General features: G+C 36.7%; 1 protein-coding gene across 4 annotated transcripts in view; it reads right to left on the bottom strand.

Moving 5' to 3' along the window:
- Myo61F (unconventional myosin 61F) overlaps nt 1–24,831 on the bottom strand; it is a 277,176-nt gene that overhangs the window by 63,110 nt on the left and 189,235 nt on the right. For all 4 annotated transcript variants that reach the window (XM_081771503.1, XM_081771502.1, XM_081771504.1 and 1 more), the window contains one exon: nt 23,249–23,384. In XM_081771503.1, coding sequence (XP_081627629.1) covers nt 23,249–23,374 — 126 coding nt within the window. In that variant the 5' untranslated portion in view covers nt 23,375–23,384. The remainder of the gene's footprint in view (nt 1–23,248; nt 23,385–24,831) is intronic.

Genomic DNA, 24,831 nt, shown 5'->3' with positions numbered 1-24,831 from the left:
TTAGGTTCCCGTGCGTATAAGTGTTGTTTGTAGTGATGAGATGATGTAAAACTTTGGACTATTGTGTGTACTGATAAGTGTATAAAATTTGGACTTATGTATAGTGATATAGTGCTGTAGAGTATGTATTTATCAAATATATACGGAATACATGTCAAGCTTCGTTTTTATATATACGACAAAAGAAGATATTAACGAAAGATATGTTTCTATATTCTTTGAACATTATCCAACTTGAATATATTTTTTTTAGTTATATTGAGTATTTATTTTCATTATTTCGAGTTACATTTTAGTCTCTATTTTACTGCTTATTTTTTAAATTTTAAGTGTATATTTGCCTGCCTATTTTCCAGGTATTTAATGCCTAAACATCCGGTCTATAGTTATATATAATGAAGCTTCCGAGCAAGGAATGTCTTCTGGTCAAAGAAAAATCCTATTTTTTTGTGAGGAGATTGAGAATAACCCTCCCCATGTGATGATATGGACTGGCATGGACTAAAAACAATTTACGGTCCATATTTTATATATATATAATCTTTGATGGACCTGTTATCCAACATAGACATTTTGATATGCCAATACACTAAGAAACTGGTTCATTCCTCTTTTGGAAACTGTAGAGGTCAGCAAGATGTTGGTTTCAGCAGGATGGAGTTCATCTTCATTTTGCCACTTCGGTTCGACAATGACGCTGGATTGGATGCAGATTGTCTTCATTGTTCACTCCACTTGACTGGCCACTTCGAAGCCTGCACTTAACGACCTGCGAATTCGCTATACGAATTCATCAAGAATATTGTTGCAGCACAGGAGGTTATGCTACGACTGATGAACTGAAAGAAGCTTGAGTACTTCAGCAATGCTAACAAGAATGTTCCACGGAACCTGGCGACCCACTATGGAGCCCATATTGACGTGTTAGACATTAAAACAACCACAGGTGTCCATTACACATAAAGCTGAATCAATAGTGTGTACATTTATAGTTATCCTATACATAGCTATCTTCGTTATAAAAACTTCAAGCCTTTATACTTGGTTGATTGGATTGGGGTTTAGCCTTCCTTTCAGCAGCGAGTCTATATGAAACGTGATCCTACAGTAATGCGTTCAAATTTCAATGGTCTCTCATCAGGAATCGAACCAGGAATCCCGTGCACCAGAGGCGCATGAGTTAGCCACTAGATCAGCGGAGAGGGCAGGTCTAAATATTATATTACTTATCTGCGAAATAGGACTGTTGATCAAGGAGTCAAATAGGAGATAGGGCTAGAATGGGCTTCTTTTAAGAAAGCATTTGTCCAAAGTTAAAGTAAAAAAGAACAAAAATCTTCAATGACTAACATGTTGAAGAAGGTATCCGGAAATAAAGCTTACATTCCGGGACACACTACTATTAAGAATATTAGTTTTCTCCTGCCTTCACCCCACTTTATACTATAGGGTAAAATCGTTTAATTAAAAGCCCTAACTGTTTACATTTAACAAAGGCATTTTTTCTTGAAGTTGGATTACCAACCACCGCACGTTCCATAACATACTTACGCAACTGAAAGACCTCGTTATACACAACAATGTATTTATTTAAACTACTGGGTAGTAAGCGATAGTGCAGATAGCAACATCTATTAACGGAACAGTTTATTATTAGGAATTAACATGATCCATAGATTGACAGACTAAGACTTTTGCCTTTTATTATTAAGGTTGACTAAAAGGTTTGTAAGAACCTGATAATTGAAGAAAACAATTGTGATTTCCTTGGCCTTTACCCTCATCGACGTTTACCTGGTTTATCTTTAATTCCAGAATCTAATTCCAAGGTAATACTTCAGTGCCTTTTCATCAAAATATGTGCTTACCTTTTCATCTCAGAACTTTGGGTCTACCTAAGGGGCCTAACAAAATATTTTATTTACAAAAATATATATAGTGTCTATCGTTGTATTATATATCCACTCCTAAAATAATAATTTTTCTTTCATGGTTATGGTCTGGTGACAGTATAATCCAATTATACTGATACCGTAATTAGATTAAATACGGTTTAAAATAATTTATTACATGAAGATATGATTAAAAACCCTATCGGATAAATAAAACGATATTAAAGTTGTTTTTACTCATTTAATCATTCAAATAGTAAGCATATTTGTGAAACTGATATTAACTTCACATAGATAATTGCTTAATCATTAACATTACTTAATTATTGTTCATGATTAATTATGAATGAAGTGATAGAATCGCAAGACTCGACGAAGTCTAGAGAAATCACGCATACTATTAACTACCACAGGGCGTACATAGAGTAACAAGGCTTCAAACTCAGGCAAAAATAAAGTTGTCCATAAGGTGAGAGCACCTTCATGATACTATTTTGAGACGAGACAACCTAAACTCTTGTCTCGAAGGTAACACTAGACATGAATGATTCACTATTAAGCACCATGAATTAATAAAATAAAATAATATAATATAAAAATAAATTGATGTACCTGCAAGTCTCTCAAGGTTCTCACATAGTTTATTTGCTAGGTCGAATTTGCCTCCAATTAAATTCATAATTGAACTAGGTGAAGTAACTAACATACACTGACCTTATTTCTTATATTCATTTAGTCAATTGGTCCCCAGAATGTCCCATCTGCATCTGACCAAATTAGGGTGACCAACCGTCCCGTAAAAACGGGATTGTCCAGTTTTTTCAGTACCATTTCCGGTGTCCCGAAAAATTTTCCCGGGACGCCAAAATGTCCCGTATTTACGTACATTAAATACAAGAAAGCTTTCGAATCTAAAATTTCTTAATTTATATTATTATTTTCTAATCACATAGCTTAGAAAATACTAATATTATTTTCTAAGCTATATGATTATATTGGAATATGTCTAATTACTGAGCAACTTCATTACGACGTTTGCGATATTGGATGTGGTGCTGCACTGTTTTCCCTCCTAGGCCTCCCCATCCAAGACTCCCACTCCGCAGACGACAGTGCAAGGGGCTGAAAGTCTTATAAACAACAAAAATATAGAACTATAAAAGTGAAAGTAAAAAGAAAACTAGCTGTAAGTGAAATAATATTTAAAAGTAAGAAAAAGCAAATAAAGGGAGTTGGAATCCGATGCCACTGACAGATTTTGTTGATTGACAGATATTGATTAATGTTTTATATATTTTTTAGTAATGTTTTCAAAATTTCATTTTTGTTAGTTGCTGATAGTTACTTGTTATCTAATAAATTCCACAATCTTATCAATAGGTTTTAAAAAGAAAAAGTGTAAATTTGCCATTTTTTGTGAGAGATACAGAGAGAGGGAGAGAGAGAGAGAGAGAGAGAGAAAGAGGGAGAGAGAACGGAGAGGCATAAAAATATTTTTAGGGGAGGAACCTATCCAAACGTAAAAGAACGTCCCGTTTTTTCTAGTTGAAGTTTTGGTCACCCTAGACCAAATATACTTTTTGTTGGAAATCTCTATCAAACAGATTGTGGTATCTTTGTATCTGATATTTTTATGGCCTTACAAGAAAGAAAGAACAAAAGTGACATATTTCGCTAGAGTGCCTTATATGCCCTAAAAGAAGTAAACAAAGGCGAAGGCAACAATAAAAATCTAATCAATGACTACTCCTCTAATACATTAGCAATTATTTCCCCCTAAAACCTAACAATGAATGATCACTATCACTGTGAAAAATGAACAGCGTAACAGCTTCTCTTGCTCACCTCAATGATAATACTTATAAAATAATATAAAACTATGTACGACTGCAAGTTTTAATGTACAGGTAAAGTTCGGTAGGGAGGCAATTGAGCTAAAAGTTTGGAAATCCTAACTTAGGGCCGGATTTAGAGGGAGTGCAAAGGTGCACGTGCATCCGCACTCCCCTTCCTTGTAAATATACACTATCTAAAATGAGAAGCAGTTGTGAAAATAACAACACTTTCCGAAAATTTTTGCCATCATGTTTCCGTTTCAAGCTGGCTTAAAAGAAAGCTGAATTTTGCAAAAGCAATAATTTTAAGTCGATCTTCTAAAGGTTGAAGGGGGAGGATTCACCAAGCAAAATAATATAGAGTAACATTTGCCAAGTATGGAAGAACACAGAAGCCAGGAAGAGAACACTTTTTTTTCTGCTGCAGCCACTTGTGACCCTCTTTAAAATACTTTCCTCCGTTCTATGTACCAGTGTTGTCAGGTGTAAAGAATATTGTCACATGTCACTTTGAAGAGTTTCAGTGTGGTTGGTTATTTTGATAGTTATTGGTGCACCTTCCCCCCTCAGACAATCCTGGATCCGGCCATATATATATACTCGAAGTTAAATAACTATGTATATAGTAACGTGTGCAAGAAACACAAAGCAAGAAAATACTAGTGAAAGCAAAGATTGCAGTAGATGCATCCGAATGATCCATCGAAGCATAACAGCGATTCTCTACAATGACACCAATAAGCAGGAGTAACAATAGTGTGAATGTTCTTTTCCTCTTTGATCCTTCCTTTCTGTTTAATTTACGGCTTCCTTTGCATCAAACAGTTCTCTTGTTGCTGCTTGGTAGATCGTAACGAGAGGCTCTTCTTTGTCTTCTGATTTCAACTATACATAGTTTATTCAGTGACAAAGGCTTTTCTACAAACTTCTACTTAGATGGACGATCTTGCATTCCACCCTGAAATTTACTTTAGCTGTGATCCTCATATAGTTTATCTTCACCTTTATTTGAAAGCTACGTCGATAAAATATTTTAATTAAAAAAATTATATTTCGTTTTTATTTTTTTTAAAGTAGCAGAAAAAAAACTACATAAAGATAGGCAACGTAACTTCTGGGTACCATCTTTGTACTTATCTAGATGCAACGAAAAGAAAATGTTGGGATGTCTTTCATTAGAAGATCTATCTGAACAGAAAACCTAATATATGTATACTTTTTGTATATATACAGTGGTGCTATTCAGCCGGTTAAAATATTTCGAGTTCGCAGAACCGTTAGTTATACCCCGACATAAACACACACATATTATATATTACCAAGCCAAGAGTGAAAGAAAGAAGCTAAACAAATTTATGATAACACCTCTACTTTCCCACTCGCTTGCATTGTTATGAAAGCAAGCAACTTTGAATTATTTCAATTCAATGAACAGACAGAAATTTGAATATGAATTCCGAATTTTGCCCAGAATACTGGGACCTGTGAGTGTAACAAATGTGTTACGTATATAATGCCTATTACGTGTGCTACCTACTTGCTTTTGTATGATTCCGATATCTTCATTAGTTCCGGAGCTATGCACCTTCGACGCTATGTGTACGAAATATTGATCTTTTTATCGATATCTCGAACGATTGCTTGTCATGGCCCGAACTATCATTCCTCAAAATATGGCCCTTTCCTGCTGGAACCCCCAATATATGTGTGGCAAGATCAGGGGTGTAGCCAAGGGGGGGCCATCGGGGCCAGCCCCCCCCCAAATGGTTTCCTGCCCCCCCAAATGACCAACTTTTAAAACATCATAGTAAAATTATCTCGCTTCATTCATCTAAAAGTAACAAAGTTTATTGACAATTAATAATTTACGGTAAAATAGTATAGAGAGATATTGTTTTTCCATACCGATCGAAAAATAGTATGGTATCTCTTTCTTATACCGACCGAAAAATAGGATACTTTTTTGTGAGAGCAGATTACACAATTTACTGCGATTTATATTTGACAGTTTCAAGACAAACGTTTTAACAAGGTACTACAAATACAACCATACAACAAAGGTACTAAACTCATTTGTAAGTACAGTATATATATTTTTATATGCTTTAACAAGTGTTTTAAAAGACATCGAGGATGGAAAATTTGGTGAGAAACAATGCTTTTATTCAATTTGGGTTTCATGCGTTCTCTCTTTTATTTCTACTTCAGTGTAATAAAAAATTATGATTTTTTAGTCAGGAATAATAAGTAAATATTTTTGTCAGGAAACCGTAAAGTTAAGTGAAATTTCAAAGAAAATCAATCTTGTGTAGATAGGTTCTGTATACAAGGTCTTAAATTTAAATATAAAATTAACCAAGAAAAGTTTTGTTGCTTTTTCACCCACCACCTTCGAACATCGATATGTCACCTAACCTGGAAGATTAAAAATAGTCCCCATCAGCATCGACGACCTTCTGAAAACGTTCTGGAAGACCATTGAATCCATCGCGGTAGAACTTGGGTGGGCCGTGAAACGAAGAAGGTATCAGGTGCATTTTGGACTTTTACCAGGGATTTGAACTGGCATCCTCTAAGGTGATTGTCCAAAGAATGGAACAGGTGATAATCGGACGGTGCAACACCCGGGGAATATAGTGGTTGCAATATTGTTTCTCATCCAAGGCGGATAATGGTGTCCTGAGGCATCCTAGCCACGTGAGACTTAGTGTTGTTCCGTAAATGAGGACCCATTTGCAATTCAGAAGTGATGGCTCCAGAGTTTTGAGTTTTTCTTGAGCACAGCTCAACTGCTGACACTACACAGTTGCATTAATACTCTGACCAGCTGGTAGCAGTTCCCAAGGCACGATGCACCAAACACACAGGATGACCTTCTTCTGGTACAGTGCTGGTTTCGGCTGTTTTGAAATGGTTCATGGGATGCTAACCAATGATGACGGCGCCGTGGAGCTTCGTATAGGACCCACTTTTTATCACATGTCAACACCTTGTCCAGAAATGGCTCCGAAACAGTAAATAAACACAGGCGACTGCCGCGTTGCCTTCTGACCCGGAGTCAAAACATGTGAGACCCATCGACCCAACTTGTAGTGCTTCCCAAGTTGATGGATGTGCTGCCGAATGGTTTCTCCACACACTGTCCTCTTTGTCCCAGTTCCTCTTTGTATGTGTCTTGGTCTTCCAGCACGTGGTGTTTTCGGGTGTTTCGTCATCGTCCTTAAACTTGTTAAACCATCGCTGCACTGTCCGCGTCGTCACGACACCCTCACCAAAGGCCTGGCATATCGTCTGTTCCGCTACAGCGGCGTTTGACCTCCATTTGAACTCGTTCAGCACACATGCTCTTATGACGCTTTGTAGATGTCCCATGTTCCCCCTGTCTTTATGCAAGTTCACGGTGTATCTGGATTGCCACAACCAAGTATAATAGTATGTTGGATATACCCACACCAACAACTGACCTTTATAGTTATGCACAAAAGTATAGCGTTTGGTCCCGGGCAGTAGTTCTTGAATAAGCATAATAAAAACTATCTTGAATAAAATTTATGGAGATAATAATAATAATAATAATAATAATAATAATAATAATAATAATAATAATAATAATAATAATAATAATAATAATAATAATAATAATAATAATAATAATAAGCTAAAATAATGCTTTTAGTTTTCCAGAAGGAAACCAAAATTTTCCTTTCTTTCAGGCCTCAAAAACACTAGCAGCAACTCATTTTTTTGGGGGGGGGGCTTTGTACATTGAAGCTGCCCCCCCTCAAAAACGACGGGCCCCTCCTACACAAACCTGCTGGCTACACCCCTGGGCAACATCCAAATAAAGAACCATATATTAGATCTACCAATCTATCAAATAGTTATATCGATTCTTTCCAGATGGCAGCTAAAGTCGATATTGATTGACACTAGCATCACTTATTAGTGTAGCAATCAATTCAACTACTTGTTACATTCGTAGAGTAATGCTAATGGTTCCACGTTAATCTCAATGTTGCCAAATTATGAGATTTTGATTCCCCATACCGGCTGAAGAAAGCTCCGGAGGGCATACCATCATACAACATTTTCGCTTTATTTTAGCCTGTAGGATAGCGTTCTGTGGTCAGTGGGCACCATTTTTAGAACACCCGATATATATTTAGATAGATAGAACCGGTTGTTAAAAAAATAGAATAGCACCACTGTATATACAGGGTGTTAACGAACTATACCGACAAACAGAGATGATTCCTCACATCGAAATAAGAGAAAAAGTTCGTGTGTGTTTATGGCGAAAAGTGCATAGTTTCAGAGCTAGGACTGTCCAAAATCGCACAAAAAGGTACATTTCAATAGGCTCTATTTCGAATTTCAGAAACTGTAGATGGTGGTTCTTATCAGCGTTTACTTCGGTACACTTGTTTTTGCCTTTCGGGCGTCAACTTTCAAAATTTCGGGTGGGGGCTTTTGCCCGCTAAAACAGTTTTTCCGCAGAAAATTAAAAAAAAAAGTATTCATTTATTTTTTGCGAATTGTTCGTACACAAAGTTTCGTTGCAATTCTTCATGCCCTTTACACACATCTGACATACTGTTACTAGCACTTTTGATATTTCGTGATCAAACGTTTGGAGGGGTTCGTGCCCCACGTAATCTTTTTTTTTTCCCTCAGGAAAATACGAAACCCGTATTCCCTCATTTTATGTCTACAATATGTGCGCACAATTTCGTTGACTTCAGTTCACTTGTTTTTCCCTTTCGGGCGTCAACTTTCAAAATTTTGGGTGAGGGCTTTTGCCCCTTAAAGCCGTTTTTCTGCAGAAAATAAAAAAAAAAACATGCCAAATTTTATCAAAATCGGAGTGTTGCATTTGGGAAGTGTTACTTGATAGATATATTTCCCGCATTATCGCAAAGGGATTCTCCGTTATTTTACCCAGGAAAGAGAAAGCTCAGTCTGTGAATAAAGACTGTACGTTTACAATAGTTTGTTTTCTTCTATAGCCTGATAAAGTTCCAATGAGTTAAGGATTAAGAGTTAAATAGTTTATTATAATAAAAACTTTAAAAAATGTTGTGCCTGTAAAACTTTACTCGGTGGAAATTACACGATAACGATTACATGCCATAAACCTTGAGTGGTGTTGCCTATAGAACGAGAAATAAGATTTTCTCGTCTCGCTCTCGTAAATTTTCTAGAAGTCTCGTCTCGATAAGTACCGTGCCGTGGGGGGGGTGAGTGGGGCGACGGCCCCGGGCGCCGAAGTAAGAGGGCGCAAAATTCGGGAGAGAAAAAAGAAAAATTACTTGGTATATATTTATGGAGCGCCGTCGTATATTCTCGCCCTGGGCGCTTGATTTTCCACGGCAAGGCACTGGTTACGATTTTCGAAGAATTCTTTCTGGTCTCATCTTGTCTCGATTATCGGAAAGACTTTCTAATCTAGTCTCATTTTTTTAAAAAAACAAAAGTCATGTACAAAATTTATGCCCCGATTTCCCTCTTGATATAATCTAGAAGCTATCATAACCCTTCCGTATCACGAGAAGTCCACGACGAGAGTGATACATCATTTAAACCATGTTATTATTGGAGTATATTGTCTAATGAGTTTCGTATTTTTAAACCTTGTGATAAATGTTCTTCAAACTTTTCATACTATGAATCATGTGACATTAAAACAGCGTTTGCGGTCTAAAACTTGGGGTGAACTACTTTTGCTCACGAGACTCAAGAAATTTCTTGTCTCGTCTCGAATCTAAAAAGGCACTTCTCGTCTTGTAAGCAACACTAACCTTGAGAATTTAATTACAAGAGTTCTAAAGTTAGGATGATAGAAGATAGATACGAACCAAAAATCTAGAACAGAACACCTGAATGAAATAAATAAGCATTTGGAAGTTGATGACAATGTGTTTTTAAATTATAAAACAGTCTGATCTTTATGTGTAATAACCAGTTTCATTCTAATTCCACTTATCAGTAAGTGTAAGAATCGTCATACAAGTTGAGAACACAGAAAGAACTAACATTTACTTTGTTAACCATTTATGTAAACATGTACTGTTTGTGAGAGTCAATGGAAGGCTAATTTCAACATTGCTTATCCACGCTCTTATAACATTAAGGCTAATGACTTCGTGTGAAGGAGAAGAAAAGATAAACATCTGTTTTTCCTGTTTGAAACTTTCAATTTACACAGTGACGTGCGAGATTACCATGCAGTAACCATGCCCACGGACACTTCTTCCCTCTGACCGTTCTCACACACGCGAACAGAGCTAGTGGTAAAGTGTAACATGTCATCACAGTCTTAAATAAGTATTTATACATATGAAGATATACGCAGCCTTTCAGTACGTAAAATAAAAATATCATTAGGGAGGACTGTCTTCTTAATTAAGCAAGAAATGAAGACTTTAGTTGCATTAATGCGTCAGTAAACCTGCATAAACACTATCAATTCAATTGTACATGTAAATAAGAACCTTCTATTTTATTTATCTATTTATTTATTTTAATTTGAAAATTCGAATAAAATACTTTTAAAAACTCACACTGAACATACATACATGAAAAAACTTATAAATTTAATTTTTCATATTTTAATGATTTTAATGTCTATTTAAATTTCATATTTTATTTATATGTTCTGAATTTATGTATAAAAGTTAGTATTTTCCCCGAGACAAGCTGACACAATTTTTGTGACAAGACAGAGCTCTTCCAATAGAAACAGCTACACCTTCCAAAAAAGGGAGTCAACTTTTCTACCGTGGACAACTAATAAAACTAAATGCCCCGCTAGCAGTGGTATTATTTTAATATTATAACAACCGGTTCTGTATATTATATTATATATAGTGTGTGTGGGAGAGAGAGAGAGACAGACAGAGAGAGAGAGAGAGAGAGAGAGAGACAGACAGACAGACAGAGAGAGAGAGGTGGATAGTAGAAAGATACATATCTCTCTCAGGAAACAAACCATACAAGGTAGACAAAAGCAAATTTTTTACTGGATATCTCAAGTGACAAGTAGAGATCTACACTACATCCTAATACAAAATGGTGTGACGAAATTAGGTAGCACTGTGAGTTATCTTGGAAACAAATTATCCAAGATAAATAGTTGTCAAAAAGCATTGGAAAGACCTTAATCCAGCAATGGATTGGCAATTGTTGATAATGGTATATATGCGTTTGAAATATAAATAACCTTCACCACTACACTCATGTGAACCCAGATCTCATTCTTGACATCTGAGCATTTGAAAGTAAGAAATAAACGCCTATATCTTGTTCTGAGAGAGCATATGCTTAACCCTGTAGCTGTAAGAATTTCTAAAAACAAAGATAGTTAAACTAAAGTTTACTGTTTCTGGGTATAATTGGGTAAAATTTACTGCTATGTCTGGGTACAAAGGGTTCTGCAAACTCGAAATATTTTAACAACCGGTTCTAGCGAACCAGTGTGAACTGACTGAATAGCACCACTGCTTGCTAGCAATTGAATTCACGAACTACATCTGCATTAGGATATTAGACTGAAGAAAAATAAAATGAGCAGAGAACACATGAGAGAAAGGGATAAATGCATACAATAAAACTATTCCAATAATTAAAATTCCTCTTAAATTCTGAAGCTGATAGTTTAAATTGGCTTTTCTTTAACCAAGTACTATGAATTGAAGGATACAATTGTATGTTAAAAGTTTTCGTAATTCCTAGATGGAAATTTTAAGTTCCTTAAAAACCGATCATCCATTATCATGATCTATGTAAATATTGTTTTATATGCTGTAAACCTAGAAAACCACTTTCGACTACATGTGCTTCAGTCATACATGAGTATACGAGAAGGATCAATATATAGAATATTTGGAAAAGGTAATAATCTACCGTCGAACATTAAATTTTGAAATATTATACGTAGGCGAGTCAAAAGTTGCCTACACTTTTGTCATAACTTTTTCTTAATTGCGCACTTCATCTTCTGTTCTCGCATATTTTATTGTTATACTGTTGTGGTAATGCTGTGAAAGTATAATCTTAATTCCTCCATTTTTCTTCCTTCTGTTGCAGATATATCATGGCTGCTCCATTAGAAGTTTGCACCAAAGAGGAACAACGAGCAGTGATCCGATTTCTCTGTCGGAGGGTGTCAAAGGGTCAGACATTCATCGCAGACTATCATCGCAATATGGGAGAAGTGCACTATCACGTAAAACTGTGTTTTTGTGCCTCGAGAAGTTTAAAAGTGGTCGAACAAGTGTAACGCATGAAGAGGGTGCAGGAAGGTCATCAACCTCCACTAAAGATGACAGCATTCAGCAAGCTCGAGAGATGGTTCTGGCGAATAGGCGAATCACTATCGATGAGGTAGTAGCTGCTTTGAACATCAGTCATGGCTCTGCCCATCATATCATCCATGACGAGCTCGGTTTTCATAAAGTGTATACGGTGAGTACGAAGAAAGCTTACTGTAGAACACAAGCTCACTCGTGTTAAGGTCTGTCAACGCTTACTCACTTGCTTCAACAACGAAGGTGATGCATTTTTAAGCAGAATACTCACCGGCGATGAAACATGGTTCGTCACTATGAGCCAGAATCAAAGCGCCAGAGTATACAGTGGAAACACCCTGGATCTCCGACGAAGAAAAATTTCGACTGAGCCATCCGCAGGAAAAGTTATGTTAACTGTGTTTTGGGACTCACAGGGGCTCATAATGGCAGAGTTCAGGGAAAAGGGTAAGACGATCAACAGTGCGAGTTATAATGAAATGTTGGAAAAGAACCTGAAGCCGGTAATTCGCAACAAACGCCGAGGTTTGTTGTCGAAGAAGGTTTTGTTGTTGCATGACAATGCACGGCCACACACGGCTCATCACACTATTGAAACCATCAACAAGCTGAAATTTGAGTTATCGGAACACCCTCCCTACAGCCCAGACCTAGCTTTATCTGACTTTCACTTTTTGGGCCACTCAAGGATGCTTTGCGTGGTCGTCGATTTGCCTCAGATTTAGACGTGAAAATGCGGTGCAAAAATGGCTTCACGACCAACCGAAAATATTTTATTTGGAAGGAATACGTAAGCTCGTTGACCATTGGGCCAAGTGCATTGATAAGGAGGGAGATTACGTAGAAAAATGATGTGCATAGTATAACCCTAGCTTCATGTAAATAAACTGTAGAATGAAAAGTGTAGATAATTTTTGACTTGCCCTCGTATATGGATTGATGTTTCCTCCAGCCCATAAACCATACCCAACCGTGTATTTCTCTGGTTGTAACGGTAGCTCTAGATTCTCTTCGGGTTGTTTATCAGCCCAAATTCGGCAATTTTGCTTATCATCATATTTATTGAGCCAGAAATTAGCTTCACCACTGAACAAAATTCTGCGATAAAATAGCGATCTTCATTGAGCTGTTCCAGAGCCCATTTAACAGAAAACTAGACACGAAGCTCTGGCGGCTTAAGTCCTGCACGAGTTTGATTTTGTATGCTTTTAAACTAAAATCCTCACGCCAAATACGCCAAGTTGTTGCATACAACAAAACAAACTATTTAGAACGGTGTCGAAATGATTGTTCACGGCCATGGCGTACACTTTCAGCTACCGTCGGCTCGCTACGTGTTGGACGTGGTCTATACGGTCGCTGATCATCCAATCATGTAAATTCAGTTCGAAATTTTTTGATAGGAGATTCGGTAGTTCGACTATTCCGACGGTAAGTTGATCTAAGTGCAAGAAAAACTTGCTTCATAGAGTGCGTCATTTTCGTAATACAGTTCCACAATTTGGAGTTATGGAGTAAATGTTTCATAATGAAATAGTACTCAGAACTGAGTCACACTGTGCAATGACAGCATGAATCACGCGTGATCTGTTAAAAATACCTCACGTTGAATCACCCTTTTGTGTATATATAAAATGTGATACAATAATAATATAAAATATATTATATATATATATATATATATATATATATATATATATATATATATAATGTTTCGCAATATTCAAGTAAACAAACAAAAAATAATAATATGACAGGATCCCACGAAAGTAAAACTACTTCTAATATGACATCATAAAACTGATTACACAGTTTGAGAACGATTCTTTTTTTCTTTCTTTTTCTTTTTTTAATGAGCTTTTGTGATGTCAGAATTTGTTAATTTCCTTTCATCATTAAGCTTCTCCTTTTGTTTATGTACTTGATTTACATTATACATTACATTACACATACCTTTCAATTTCATGCAATGAATTTCAAGGCAAAAATATTCCAAATAGTTTACAGCGGCATGGAAAATGATAATAGCTTCAATCTTAGTGTAAATTTACATAATGTAAACAATAACAATGCATTAACATCCTTCCGAGTAATTTAATTTTCTCATACTTTTACTTTACTTATGTCGTGAATAAGAAATAATCATAAATATTAAAAGAAATAAAAAAAACGTATTCTGTGAATAAGGTAGTGTGTTAAGCACTCAACATCTTGAGCTTTCTATAGCTCAATATTTTATTAAGTATACGTTTTGTATCATTTATAGAAAACTATTGGTGTGGTTGGGCAATTATATCAAATTAAGACAAATTAGAAAGCTACAATAGGAGATACTCAGGGATTTTTTTTTATTAAAAAACAATGAGATTTAACAATTTTGTCATGAGTATATTCCAATTCATTTTCCCATCATTCAAAGCAACACTTCCATATGAATACTATCAATCTAACGTGAAAGCAAAGAGTACTTATTGAGTATTTATTGACTGATATAAAAAAAAAAAAAAAAAAAAAAAAACACCAGAATATTCATGCGGAAGAATAAATCTAAACGAAAACTAATCAAGTCTACAATTGATTACGAGGGCCATGCCGAAAGTTCTTAGCTCTGACCACAAGAAGCATCGAACTGGAACAAAACATTTACAGTTTTTCAAAGTACTCTCCACGGACTCGAATACACTTTTGCATCCTTTCAAACCACTTAGAAAACTGTTCATTCCACACACTTTCGTCTATAATGCAGCGGCGGCTGGTACTATATGTTGCATGATTGTGCAACCGGATATTTCTTTTAAATAGTAAAGATATTTTTAAGCATTAAAGTAGTGTGTCAGTTTAAAAAAAAAAAAAAAAAAAAAAACTTCGCTCTTGAGCGCAAAACATTATTGATGCATTTTTAAAAAAATCAATTAAAAACTGAAAAAGAGAGATTTACATTTCCAGTTGCAGTAAGCGTTGCCACCGGAAGCAGTAACATTGAGCGTATGACAGCGAGCTCCTATCTCTTAACATGAAGAGGTGGATTTATTCTTGCCTTGCTGCTATCCTCCCGTATTGCCCTCTTCCAGCTGCCACTTCGTCCACAACTTGTATACTGTATAGTCAAGTGTTGTCAGATTCAGAATAACAGATTTTCCGCTCAAAGCCCTGAAATTTCCCGATCGCTTGCAAAAATTTCCGCCAAGAAAGAATATCAGTCATTAATTAATTAATTAATCATTATATTAATACCTTCAAATTAAAATCAAATAACTCTGAACAATCAATCAGAAGTACATCTTTTCTGTGGGGGGAGAAATCTATTATAGGACCATCCTTCTAGTTTCTATCTGTATTTTATTTGGTAGCCTATAGAGATAAATATATATTTGAATGTGTGTGTGTGTGAATGTGCTAGGTACTTCCAGGTACTCCCTCCCTTCTTTCTTCTCGCAGAAAACGGATATTGGCGTGATTAATAATCAGTTCCATTTGGTTCGGTTTATAAACCTCTCTTCCTGTTCTGGTTCTTTTTACCTTCAAAAACGCTTCCAATCCATGTATTATTCCATGTAAAAAGAGATGTGAAGTGATAAGAGACGACATATAAAGGAAGAAACGTTGACAGAATTACCCATTTTCCAACAGAATTTCCCGCATTACCGCCAATGCTACGAATTTTCCGTTTTGCGGGAAATTTCCCGCAGTCTGACACCTTGGCAGCGCTTGACTCAATTGATAGGTTGAATGAGATATAGACGATGAGTTCGACAGTGGAGGGAGGTTAAGTGGGTCCAGTGATACACCTACACTACACTTACACTTTCTGTTCCATTTACACGTACATACATTCCCTTCTTTTTTCTACACCTTCTATTTCTCCTTTCTCTTTTCATTTTATACTTCCCACTTTCCTGTACTTTTTGCCCTGTTCACCTTGGCTTTTCGCCCTCTTTCCCTGTCTGAACTCCTTTCCCGACTTTGACTTTTTCCTGATTTTGACTTTTTTTCCCGACTTGTGTCCTTTTTCCGATTGTGTCCTGTATTTTATTCTATTTTGCTTTTGAATCATAAATCCTCTGAGGTACGCATTTTACCATTTTTGCATTAGTAGCACATATGACTAGTGAGCCGGTGCACCTACCTATTTGACCGATAATGGTCTACGACAAGACAAGATATAGACGCTTGGAAGAAAGAAGTTATTCACACAAAACAGAAACTCGCAAAGAACAAATATGCATCTGGTGATAGCAGGGGTGGATCCAGGCTGAATCTTTGGGGAAGGGCGGTCGTTCGAAGTCAATAGATTTTATTTTACATTTATAACACAAAGGTGAAAATTCTTGGGATAGATTTTATTTTTAAAATAAAAATATATCCTATTCTGGGAGGGGGGCGATCGAATCTCGACGAAAATGTCTTACCACTGGTCTAATTCCTAGCTCTGTCTTTCGTGCACATGATCCCATGTTCACTTTCCGGCGGAGAGCATAAAAAAATTAATCTCAAATCATTCACTTTCAATACTCATCTTTCTTCTTTAGCCTAAATTGCTTTAATGTTAATTTTTTTTCTTCATTTCCGAAGAAAAAAAAATATCTTAGATTTCACGCTTGTTTATAGTAGAACAGCACACAAAAATACGTAGTTACTGAAAATGGACTTCTTGACCCTTATATTCATACAAAGAAGTCTTATTAAACGCTTGCAGTGACTTGAATTTAGAAGTAAATACAAAGGAAACTAAATACATGGAAGTGCGTCGGGACCGTAATACGGCAAATCATGCATGCGTTAAAATATTAAATAACACTTTTGATAAAGTGAATAGCTTCAAATATCTGGGATCAATATTAACAGACGAAAATCATATTCACGAAGAAATTAAATGTCAATTAAAAGCAGGGAATTCGTGTTATTATTCAGTTTAAAATCTCTTGTCGTCGCGAATTCTGTTGAGGAATTTGAAGCTTAAAATATGTAAAACGATAATCATGCCTGTTGTTCTGTATGGTTGCTAAATATGGTCGCTTACTCTCAGACTGAAAATATTTGAGAACAAGATCCTGAGGCGAATATTCGGACCCAAGAGGTACCGGAATGGGGAATGGCGGAAACTTCATAACGAGGAACTACATAATTTATACGGTTTACCCAACATTGTTAGGGTCGTCAAGTCTAGGAGGCTTAGGTGGGCAGGTCATGTAGCAAGGATGGAAGAAAGTAGAAACGTTTCCAAAGTTTTGACTGGAAAACCAAACGGAAGACGACCATTAGGAAGACCTAGGCGCAGATGATAGGACGATATTAAGATGGATCTCGCAGAGATAGCAATACAAAGTAGAAACTGGACCCAGCTGGCTAAGGGTAGAAGTCAGTGGAGAGCTTTTGTAAACGTGGCATTGAACCTCCGGGTTCCATAGGCCATAGAGTTACTTAGTTATATTCATAAAAAGAAATGCTAACAAAATGCACATTGTCGAAGGAGAGAGGTGTTTCTGCACCCTAAAGAAAATAAAGCGGAAAATATTTGCAGTAGTGATGCTTTCTGTTCAGAAAAACTTTGTGAGCATCATTTTAGATTTCAATGAAGTCATAGAAAAATTTGGAGCTCGAAAAGAACGAAGAAAGAAATTCCATTTTAAAATAATGCATAGTTTACTTAATTAAACAACTTTGTTTAACTGCGTGCATGAATATTTGCAATTTTCTTGCTTTTTTCTTCTTTTTGGGCTAACGATATCATTTATGGTTTACAGCACATGCTGTATAATCGATTTATCTCTTGTTCAATAGCATGAACGTAGAAGTTATGTACATATATAGTGTATAAACGTTGCTAGTGATTGTTTGAAAAAAAAAGAAAAAAAGTAACCTATTAAATCAATATTTGAGAATACACTTCAATCAATAAATATACAAATGGAGCTTAAAAGGACTTTCATCTTCATATTTCCTGGATAAGACTCAAGAATGTTGGGGGAGGGGCACACTTGCGCGTAACTACATACTTTTGATATTGCAACATTGCAACCGGTGCTTCTACAGACCACTAACCGCTACTGCTATATTGTCCACAAACTCCAAATAAGCACCAATCGCAACATCTTCCGATGAAAAACGACGTCCACGCAAGTGCTCCTTCACTTTCGGAAACAAAAAAATTGCACAAGGCCAAGTCCGGCGAAGAGGGTGGATGTGGCAGCATTCTGACTTCTTCCTGGTTCAAAAAGTCTACAGTTCTTGCAGCACTTTGGGCAGTTGCATTGTCATGATGCAACAGAAGATGGCCGAGTATTGATCTTGGATGTTGGGCCTTCCATTTCTTGAACACAGTGGGAAGACAAACTGTTGAGTACCACTCAGCATTCACCGTACGCCGATTGTCAAGTACAACTGTCGCAACATGTCCCTTTCGTGAGAAAAAAAGACGCAACCATTTTCTTCCCAACACTCCGAGGTCTCTTCACTTTGGTTGGGGGATCTTCATTCTCGAAGAACCACACTTGCGACTGCTGCTTGGTAAGCGGATCGCAATGATACATCCACGTTTCGTCACCCGTGACGATGTTGTAAACATCACGACTTGCCCCTTGGTTGAATTTATTCAACATAAATTCACACCACTCCACCCTACTCTCTTCTTCCCTTTCCGTGAGTAAATGGGGACCCAACTAGAACACCTTTTCCTGAGACCCAAGTGTCCATGCAGAATTGTCTGCGCTGCTGCTGACCCAATGTTGAGAGTCGCTTCGATCTCCAGAAAAGATACTTGGGGATCATCTTTCATCATTTGCCTCACAGCTTCGATGTTTTCAGGAGTCATTGCAGTGTTTGGCCGTCCGGAACGAGGTTAATCTTCAAGTGACGTACGTCCACTTTTAAATTCCCAAAACCAATTTCCAACACTGGCTCGTGAAGGAGCAGATTCCCCAAAAGTATTCACCAAAGTTTCAAGGCACTGCTCCGCGTTAAGCCCTTCCTGTAATTGTAGAAAATCATAGCGCGAAAGTCACGTCTTGACAGCTCCATGGCTAACTAGACAATGGGTCACGCGCGCTTCCTTATCTCTCTTTTATCTCTGACCATGCTATCACAGACACATTGTTGCCATTGATGGCTGAAAGTCACAAAATACCAGAGTGTCGAATCCAATAAACAAAATGTTGCTGCGATATTAGATTAGATTATTGCGCTGCTAAAAACTTTCGGTATAGCCCTCGTATATGAATTAATATTTCTTCAGTTTTAATTTAGTTACACCTGTAAGTTATTATAGGAAATTAGTGCTGTGCGTATCTGTGCTACGTAACTTCAGGTATAGATGAACTCTTTATAAAGTATAAAACTATTAATTAAGTTTCTGTTGTAGTGAACAGTCTCTGACCAATGAGATGAATATTTTAAATGAAAGTGATGGTGAATGGACTGTGAAGAAGGAGAATAGGATGGTTGACCTAAAAAAGCTTTGACACTTTTTTGACCGAGTGTTCCCACCGGGAATTGAACCCGGAACCACTCCCACTAAAGACGAGAACGTTAGCCAGTACGCTACCCAGGGCCACAAATGTCCGAACAAAATTCTGCAATGTTATTAACGTTAAACGGGAAAAAATGTCCGAAGTTGATATACTCACATTTACTAATCGGTAGATCTTCTTGAGCTGAACAACTGACGTCGGTGAATATAAATCTCATCTCATCTGTAGTTTTCCAGAAATTGACGCGAAGTTAATTCTTTATGAACAAAATTAATACTGTTCGACAACCATACCGCTTAGTAAGATTAAACTTATACTGAATCTTATAATAAAGATAACCAAGAAAGTTCTGTCGCTTTTGGTGGAGGTTATGTTCAATTGGACCTCACACCGTAAGTTCAATGCGAATGGACATGAGAATGCCAGGTGTTGGTGTGGGTATATCCAACATACTACGTGGTTGTGGCAGTTCAGTTACACCGTGAACTTGCGCAAGGACAGAGTGAACATGCTACCTCCAAAGAGCGTCATAAGCCCGTGTATGCTGTACGAGTTCAAACTGAAGTCAAACGCCGTGCAGCGAGGTGGAAGATATGCCAGGCCATTGGTGAGGGTGTCGTGACTACGCGGACAGTGCAGCGATGCTTTAACAGGTTTAAGGACGGTGATGAAACACTCGAAGACGCACCACGTGCCGGAAGATCAATACATGTACGAAATGAAGATCTTCAGGCAGCAATTGAGGCGAACAGTAACCAGACATGTGCGGAACTGGGACTACAATTCAGTATGAATGGACAAACCATTCGTTAGCGCCTCCATCGACTTGGGAAACACTACAAGTTGGGTCGATGGGTCCCACATGATTTGACTCCGGGCCAGAAGACAACACGAACTAACACCTGTGTTTCTTTGCTATCTCGTCTGAGGAAGGACTCATTTCTGGACAGGATGTTGACATGTGATGAGAAGTGGGTCCTGTTCAAAGCTCCATAGCCCGTCATCATTGGTTAGCATCCCATGAATTGGTTCCAAAACAGCCGAAACCAGCACTGCACCAGAATAAGGTCCTCCTGTGTGTTTGTTGGACTGCTCGCGGCATCGTGCATCAGGAACTGCTACCAGCTGGTAGGAGCATCAATGCAACTGTGTAGTGTCAGCAGTTGAGCCGTGTTCAAGGAAAAACTCAAAACTCTGGAGCCAGCACCTCTGAATTGCAATAGGGTCCTCCTGTTACAGGACAACGCTAAGCCCCATGTGGCTAGGATGACCAGGGACACCATTCTACGCCTTGGATGGGAAACTATTGCATTCGCCATACTTACCAGACATTGCACCATCCGATTATCACCTGTTCCACTCCTTGGACAATCACCTTAGAGGACGCCAGTTCAAATCCCTAGTAAAGGTGAAAAATGCACTTGATACCTTCTTCGCCTCACGGCCAACCAAGTTCTACCGCGATGGAATCCATGGCCTCCAGAACGCTGGCAGAAGGTCATCCATGCTGATGGGGACTATTTAAGATATTCTAGGTACGTCTTAGGTGACATATCAATGTTCGAATGTGGTGGGTGAAAAAGTAACAGAATTTTCTTGATTACCTTTATATTATTTTGGCTGGCAGTAATAAGATGGCAGTATACAGTATGTTTAATAAGATGTCAGACTAAAAGTATAATTAACTCAACTCTTAAATTTTGATTTCTGTTTAACTTTAATATTGTCCAAACGCAATATACAAGTATATCAATCGATAGATCAGATGAAGTTGAACAAAATGACATGCTTCGAGAAAAACGAGAAAATTACTTTTATGGCGTTAAAATTTGTATCATTTGTGACAATCTGATGCCGTCGATAGTTTATATTCTGCTGAAATAGATTATTTATTTATTTATTGTTGTTTGATTTCTTCTAACAGTAACAACATTAAACGGCAAACACTTCAGTCTGTGCGTCACGCTAATCCTAACCATAAAAAGACGTTAATAGATTCTCTACTTGTCCTATTACTTGCCTGTATAACGAGGTCTTAATATAGTCTGAAGTTTTGACAGACTAAAAAGAAATATAATGGTTAAATGTAAACAATTAGGGTTTTTAATTTAGCACGATTTTAACCTATAAGGCGCAGCAGGTCAAAGGTTCAGGCGAGGAGTCATTCTAATACTTGTTTAAACTATTCGACCAACGACCAACGAGTAATTACTGTTGCAAAATTACTGCGTGAGCGTAATAGCCTATCTCTATAAGTATTAAAAGCTTTGCAAAAAGACAAAGAATATATCTGGTCGTGATCTCTTGGGAGTGGTCCTTTGATCCCTTAACTAAATTTCTTCAGAATCATTTTACTCCTATTTACCTAGGTATTATATGCCTACTTCATCTTCTAGAAATGAAAAATTTAATTTCGTTTTACTAACATATCTGACTATCACAGGCAGCTTTTTTTTCCCCCTATATATACGATCTCAGCTTAACATGACAGTTTAATGTTTCAAGCGCCAAGCCCCAAAATCAGATGTTTTACTCTAAGGCCAGTAGCAAAAATGAAACGAAATCTCTCAGTCTTACGTCCCACGGTTATGCCGGCTAGGCTAAAGGAGACGGCGGAGAAATGAATGAAAATTGTATAATGAAGAAAGTGGGAGGAAACGGGAGAACCCCGAAAAAACCCACCACACAAAAAAATAGTAGAATTGAAGACTTGTACCTTCTAGTTGTTGTCTTCTTTATGTAATTTTGATAACTTTTTATGTGCCTCTCTTCCGAAAATATGCTGGGGCAATGAAAAAAAAGAAAAGAAAAAAAGCAGATGGAATCTCAGACATAAGTCAACTCTATTATAGGACAGGAGTGGAAAACTCATGACGCACGCGCCACTAATAGTTCCAGTTTTGCACGTTCAAAGTGGCTACTTTCAAAAATAGCTGTCTTATTGGTTAAGCAGAACTTCTGAACATGAAGTATTTAAAATGAAACTTTTTTTTACCTAACTAAAAACACATTATGTCTTCTCTTTGTTTTATTTTACTTTTCAGATAGAGTGCTTTGTTTTCGTCCACTCCCTTTTACTTCGATCGACGGAAACAAAACTTACATAAATCTTGTTTAGGTTCTATACGGAAATAGAAACTATAGTACTTTTTAAAGCATTAAAAGATCAAGGCGAGTTACATTAAGTTGGAGTGGTGTTCCCCACGAGACGACATCTGGGGCTCTCTCGTCTCGAAAACCACATTTGTTTCTGTTGGAAGACTGAAGAGGAGAGATACAAACTCCTGTATATTATATATATATATATATATATATATATATATATATATATATATATATATATATATATATATATATATATAGAGAGAGAGAGAGAGAGAGAGAGAGAGATGGGTTGGCCACTCTTCTATGTTTCTCCCAAGTTAGAACTCAAAAATAAATTATCGCCCATATGAAGCATGTTCAACTGGGTTAAAATATAATGTGCATATCGGTACTCCATGCCACTGTTTCTCATTATCTCTCTTATTTTATTTTATATTCAAACAATATGCCTTGTTTTCGTGCATTCCCCTTTACTTGAATCGACCGAAATGTCGTTAATTTTCCAATTCAAGTTTGGCCTGCACCGCAAGTGGGTTCCCAAGAAGAACCGAATCCGGAACGTCACTCGCTAACCATCTGATTATATGAGAACACTGAGAATCAATATATTTAGAAATGTAAAAGAATGCATTGTTAACACTTACATATATCAAGTTCTCCTTAAAGCGTTTCTTCAGGTTATCCACGAAAGCATCTTCACTTTGGAAATCTTCAAGAAGAACGAAGTCTTGCACTCCAACTCTATCCCGAGCATGAAGATCATTCTCCATGGCGCCGGAACTGGAACACAAGAAGATATAAATATAGCAATTCGAAGATTTTTTCCAAAGGTATGAAAAGATTAAGTTTCCTGTACTTAATGTGGAAACAATATACACATCCTTATTCTCACTTTATACACAGTCACATGGGAAAATAAAATGGCAGTCAAGTTACTCATACAAGCTCCACATAGACTGAATTTCTTATCTAACTCATAAAAAAAAAAAAAGAGGAAAAATCGGCACTAACATTATATTTTCTTTTATCTGTTGAGTTTATCATATCTGCAAGCACAAGTGTATCTTCCCACGTAGGTATGTGAAAAAAAAATATTTTACCAATGCTCACGTAGATGAGGATCAGTTTCTTGATAAGATTATGAGATACAGAGCGGGATTATTGATTCCTTTACAAGTCTTTCATGACCTCATTCCCACTTAATAATTTATTACATAAAGATTATCAGACATACAGGTCTATACATTTTCATTTAAAAATTCAACATGTATTGTTGCATCATTAATTATCCTTTATTTTTATTATATATTGTGTGATTGCTCTATTCTGAAACATTACTACACACAGAAAACATAAAATAGTCTTCGTGCAACCCCTCCCGTAAAATTCCCTACCGTTTTCTCTTAATGTTAGTGCTTACGTAATCTATTCTATACTGCTGAAAAAATACTTAAAACATTTATCAGTCAGTCACTTATCAAAGTTCTTGTGTCATGAAAGAAATATGTAAAGAGTGAATAACGGTAATTTTCTGCAGAATTCTTTCGACACAAGAACTATTAAATTTCTCATGAAAATTTAATTACAAAGTGTTTCAAGTAAAGCTTAGAATGTGAGCATTGCAAAACTTTATGAGAATGAAACTACAATGAACGTGTTAATCAGAAATTTAGGCAGGTCTCTATCTCGGATATTCGACATTTGAAGTTAAGAGCAAAGTATGATCGGTTCAAAGAATTCAGAGTTCTCCCAATCATTGTTGGAAGTAGGAGAGATTCCGAGAGTCATCATTCAACAGTTGGAAGAATTGGCGATTCTGGACAACAGAATTTTGATTATGTCATTAATTGTACTTAGATCAACCACTGAAATTATTAACGCTCATTTTGATTATTGTCCACCAATTATCGTTAGAGTTTCAATGTGTTCGTGTATGTTTTAGCCTTATGGGTAGAGGTAAAGAAAACTTGGTGAAGAGATAATAGACTGATCGACTCAGGAAGAAGATGGGCTCTTGTTTATTAAAGGTGTAAAATCCTGTATATAAAATCTCTTAAATAAAAATAAGGGAATATATGTTTCAAAGTTTTTAAAAATTACACTCTTTACGGGAAGATTGGTGCAGTTTCTATAATATTCAAATTTATGTTTCTTTATTCAGAAAATGTCCAATGCGAGGATTCGCTTAAGTTAGAGGTGTGAAATTTGATATAGATATCAACTTTTA

This window comes from Thermobia domestica, chromosome 9 (genome assembly GCF_964235325.1).
Source record: "Thermobia domestica chromosome 9, izTheDome1.hap1.1, whole genome shotgun sequence".
NCBI lineage: Eukaryota > Metazoa > Arthropoda > Insecta > Zygentoma > Lepismatidae > Thermobia > Thermobia domestica.
The sequence above is the reverse complement of the archived record's forward strand: the minus strand, read 5'-3'. Positions and strand labels throughout refer to the sequence as shown.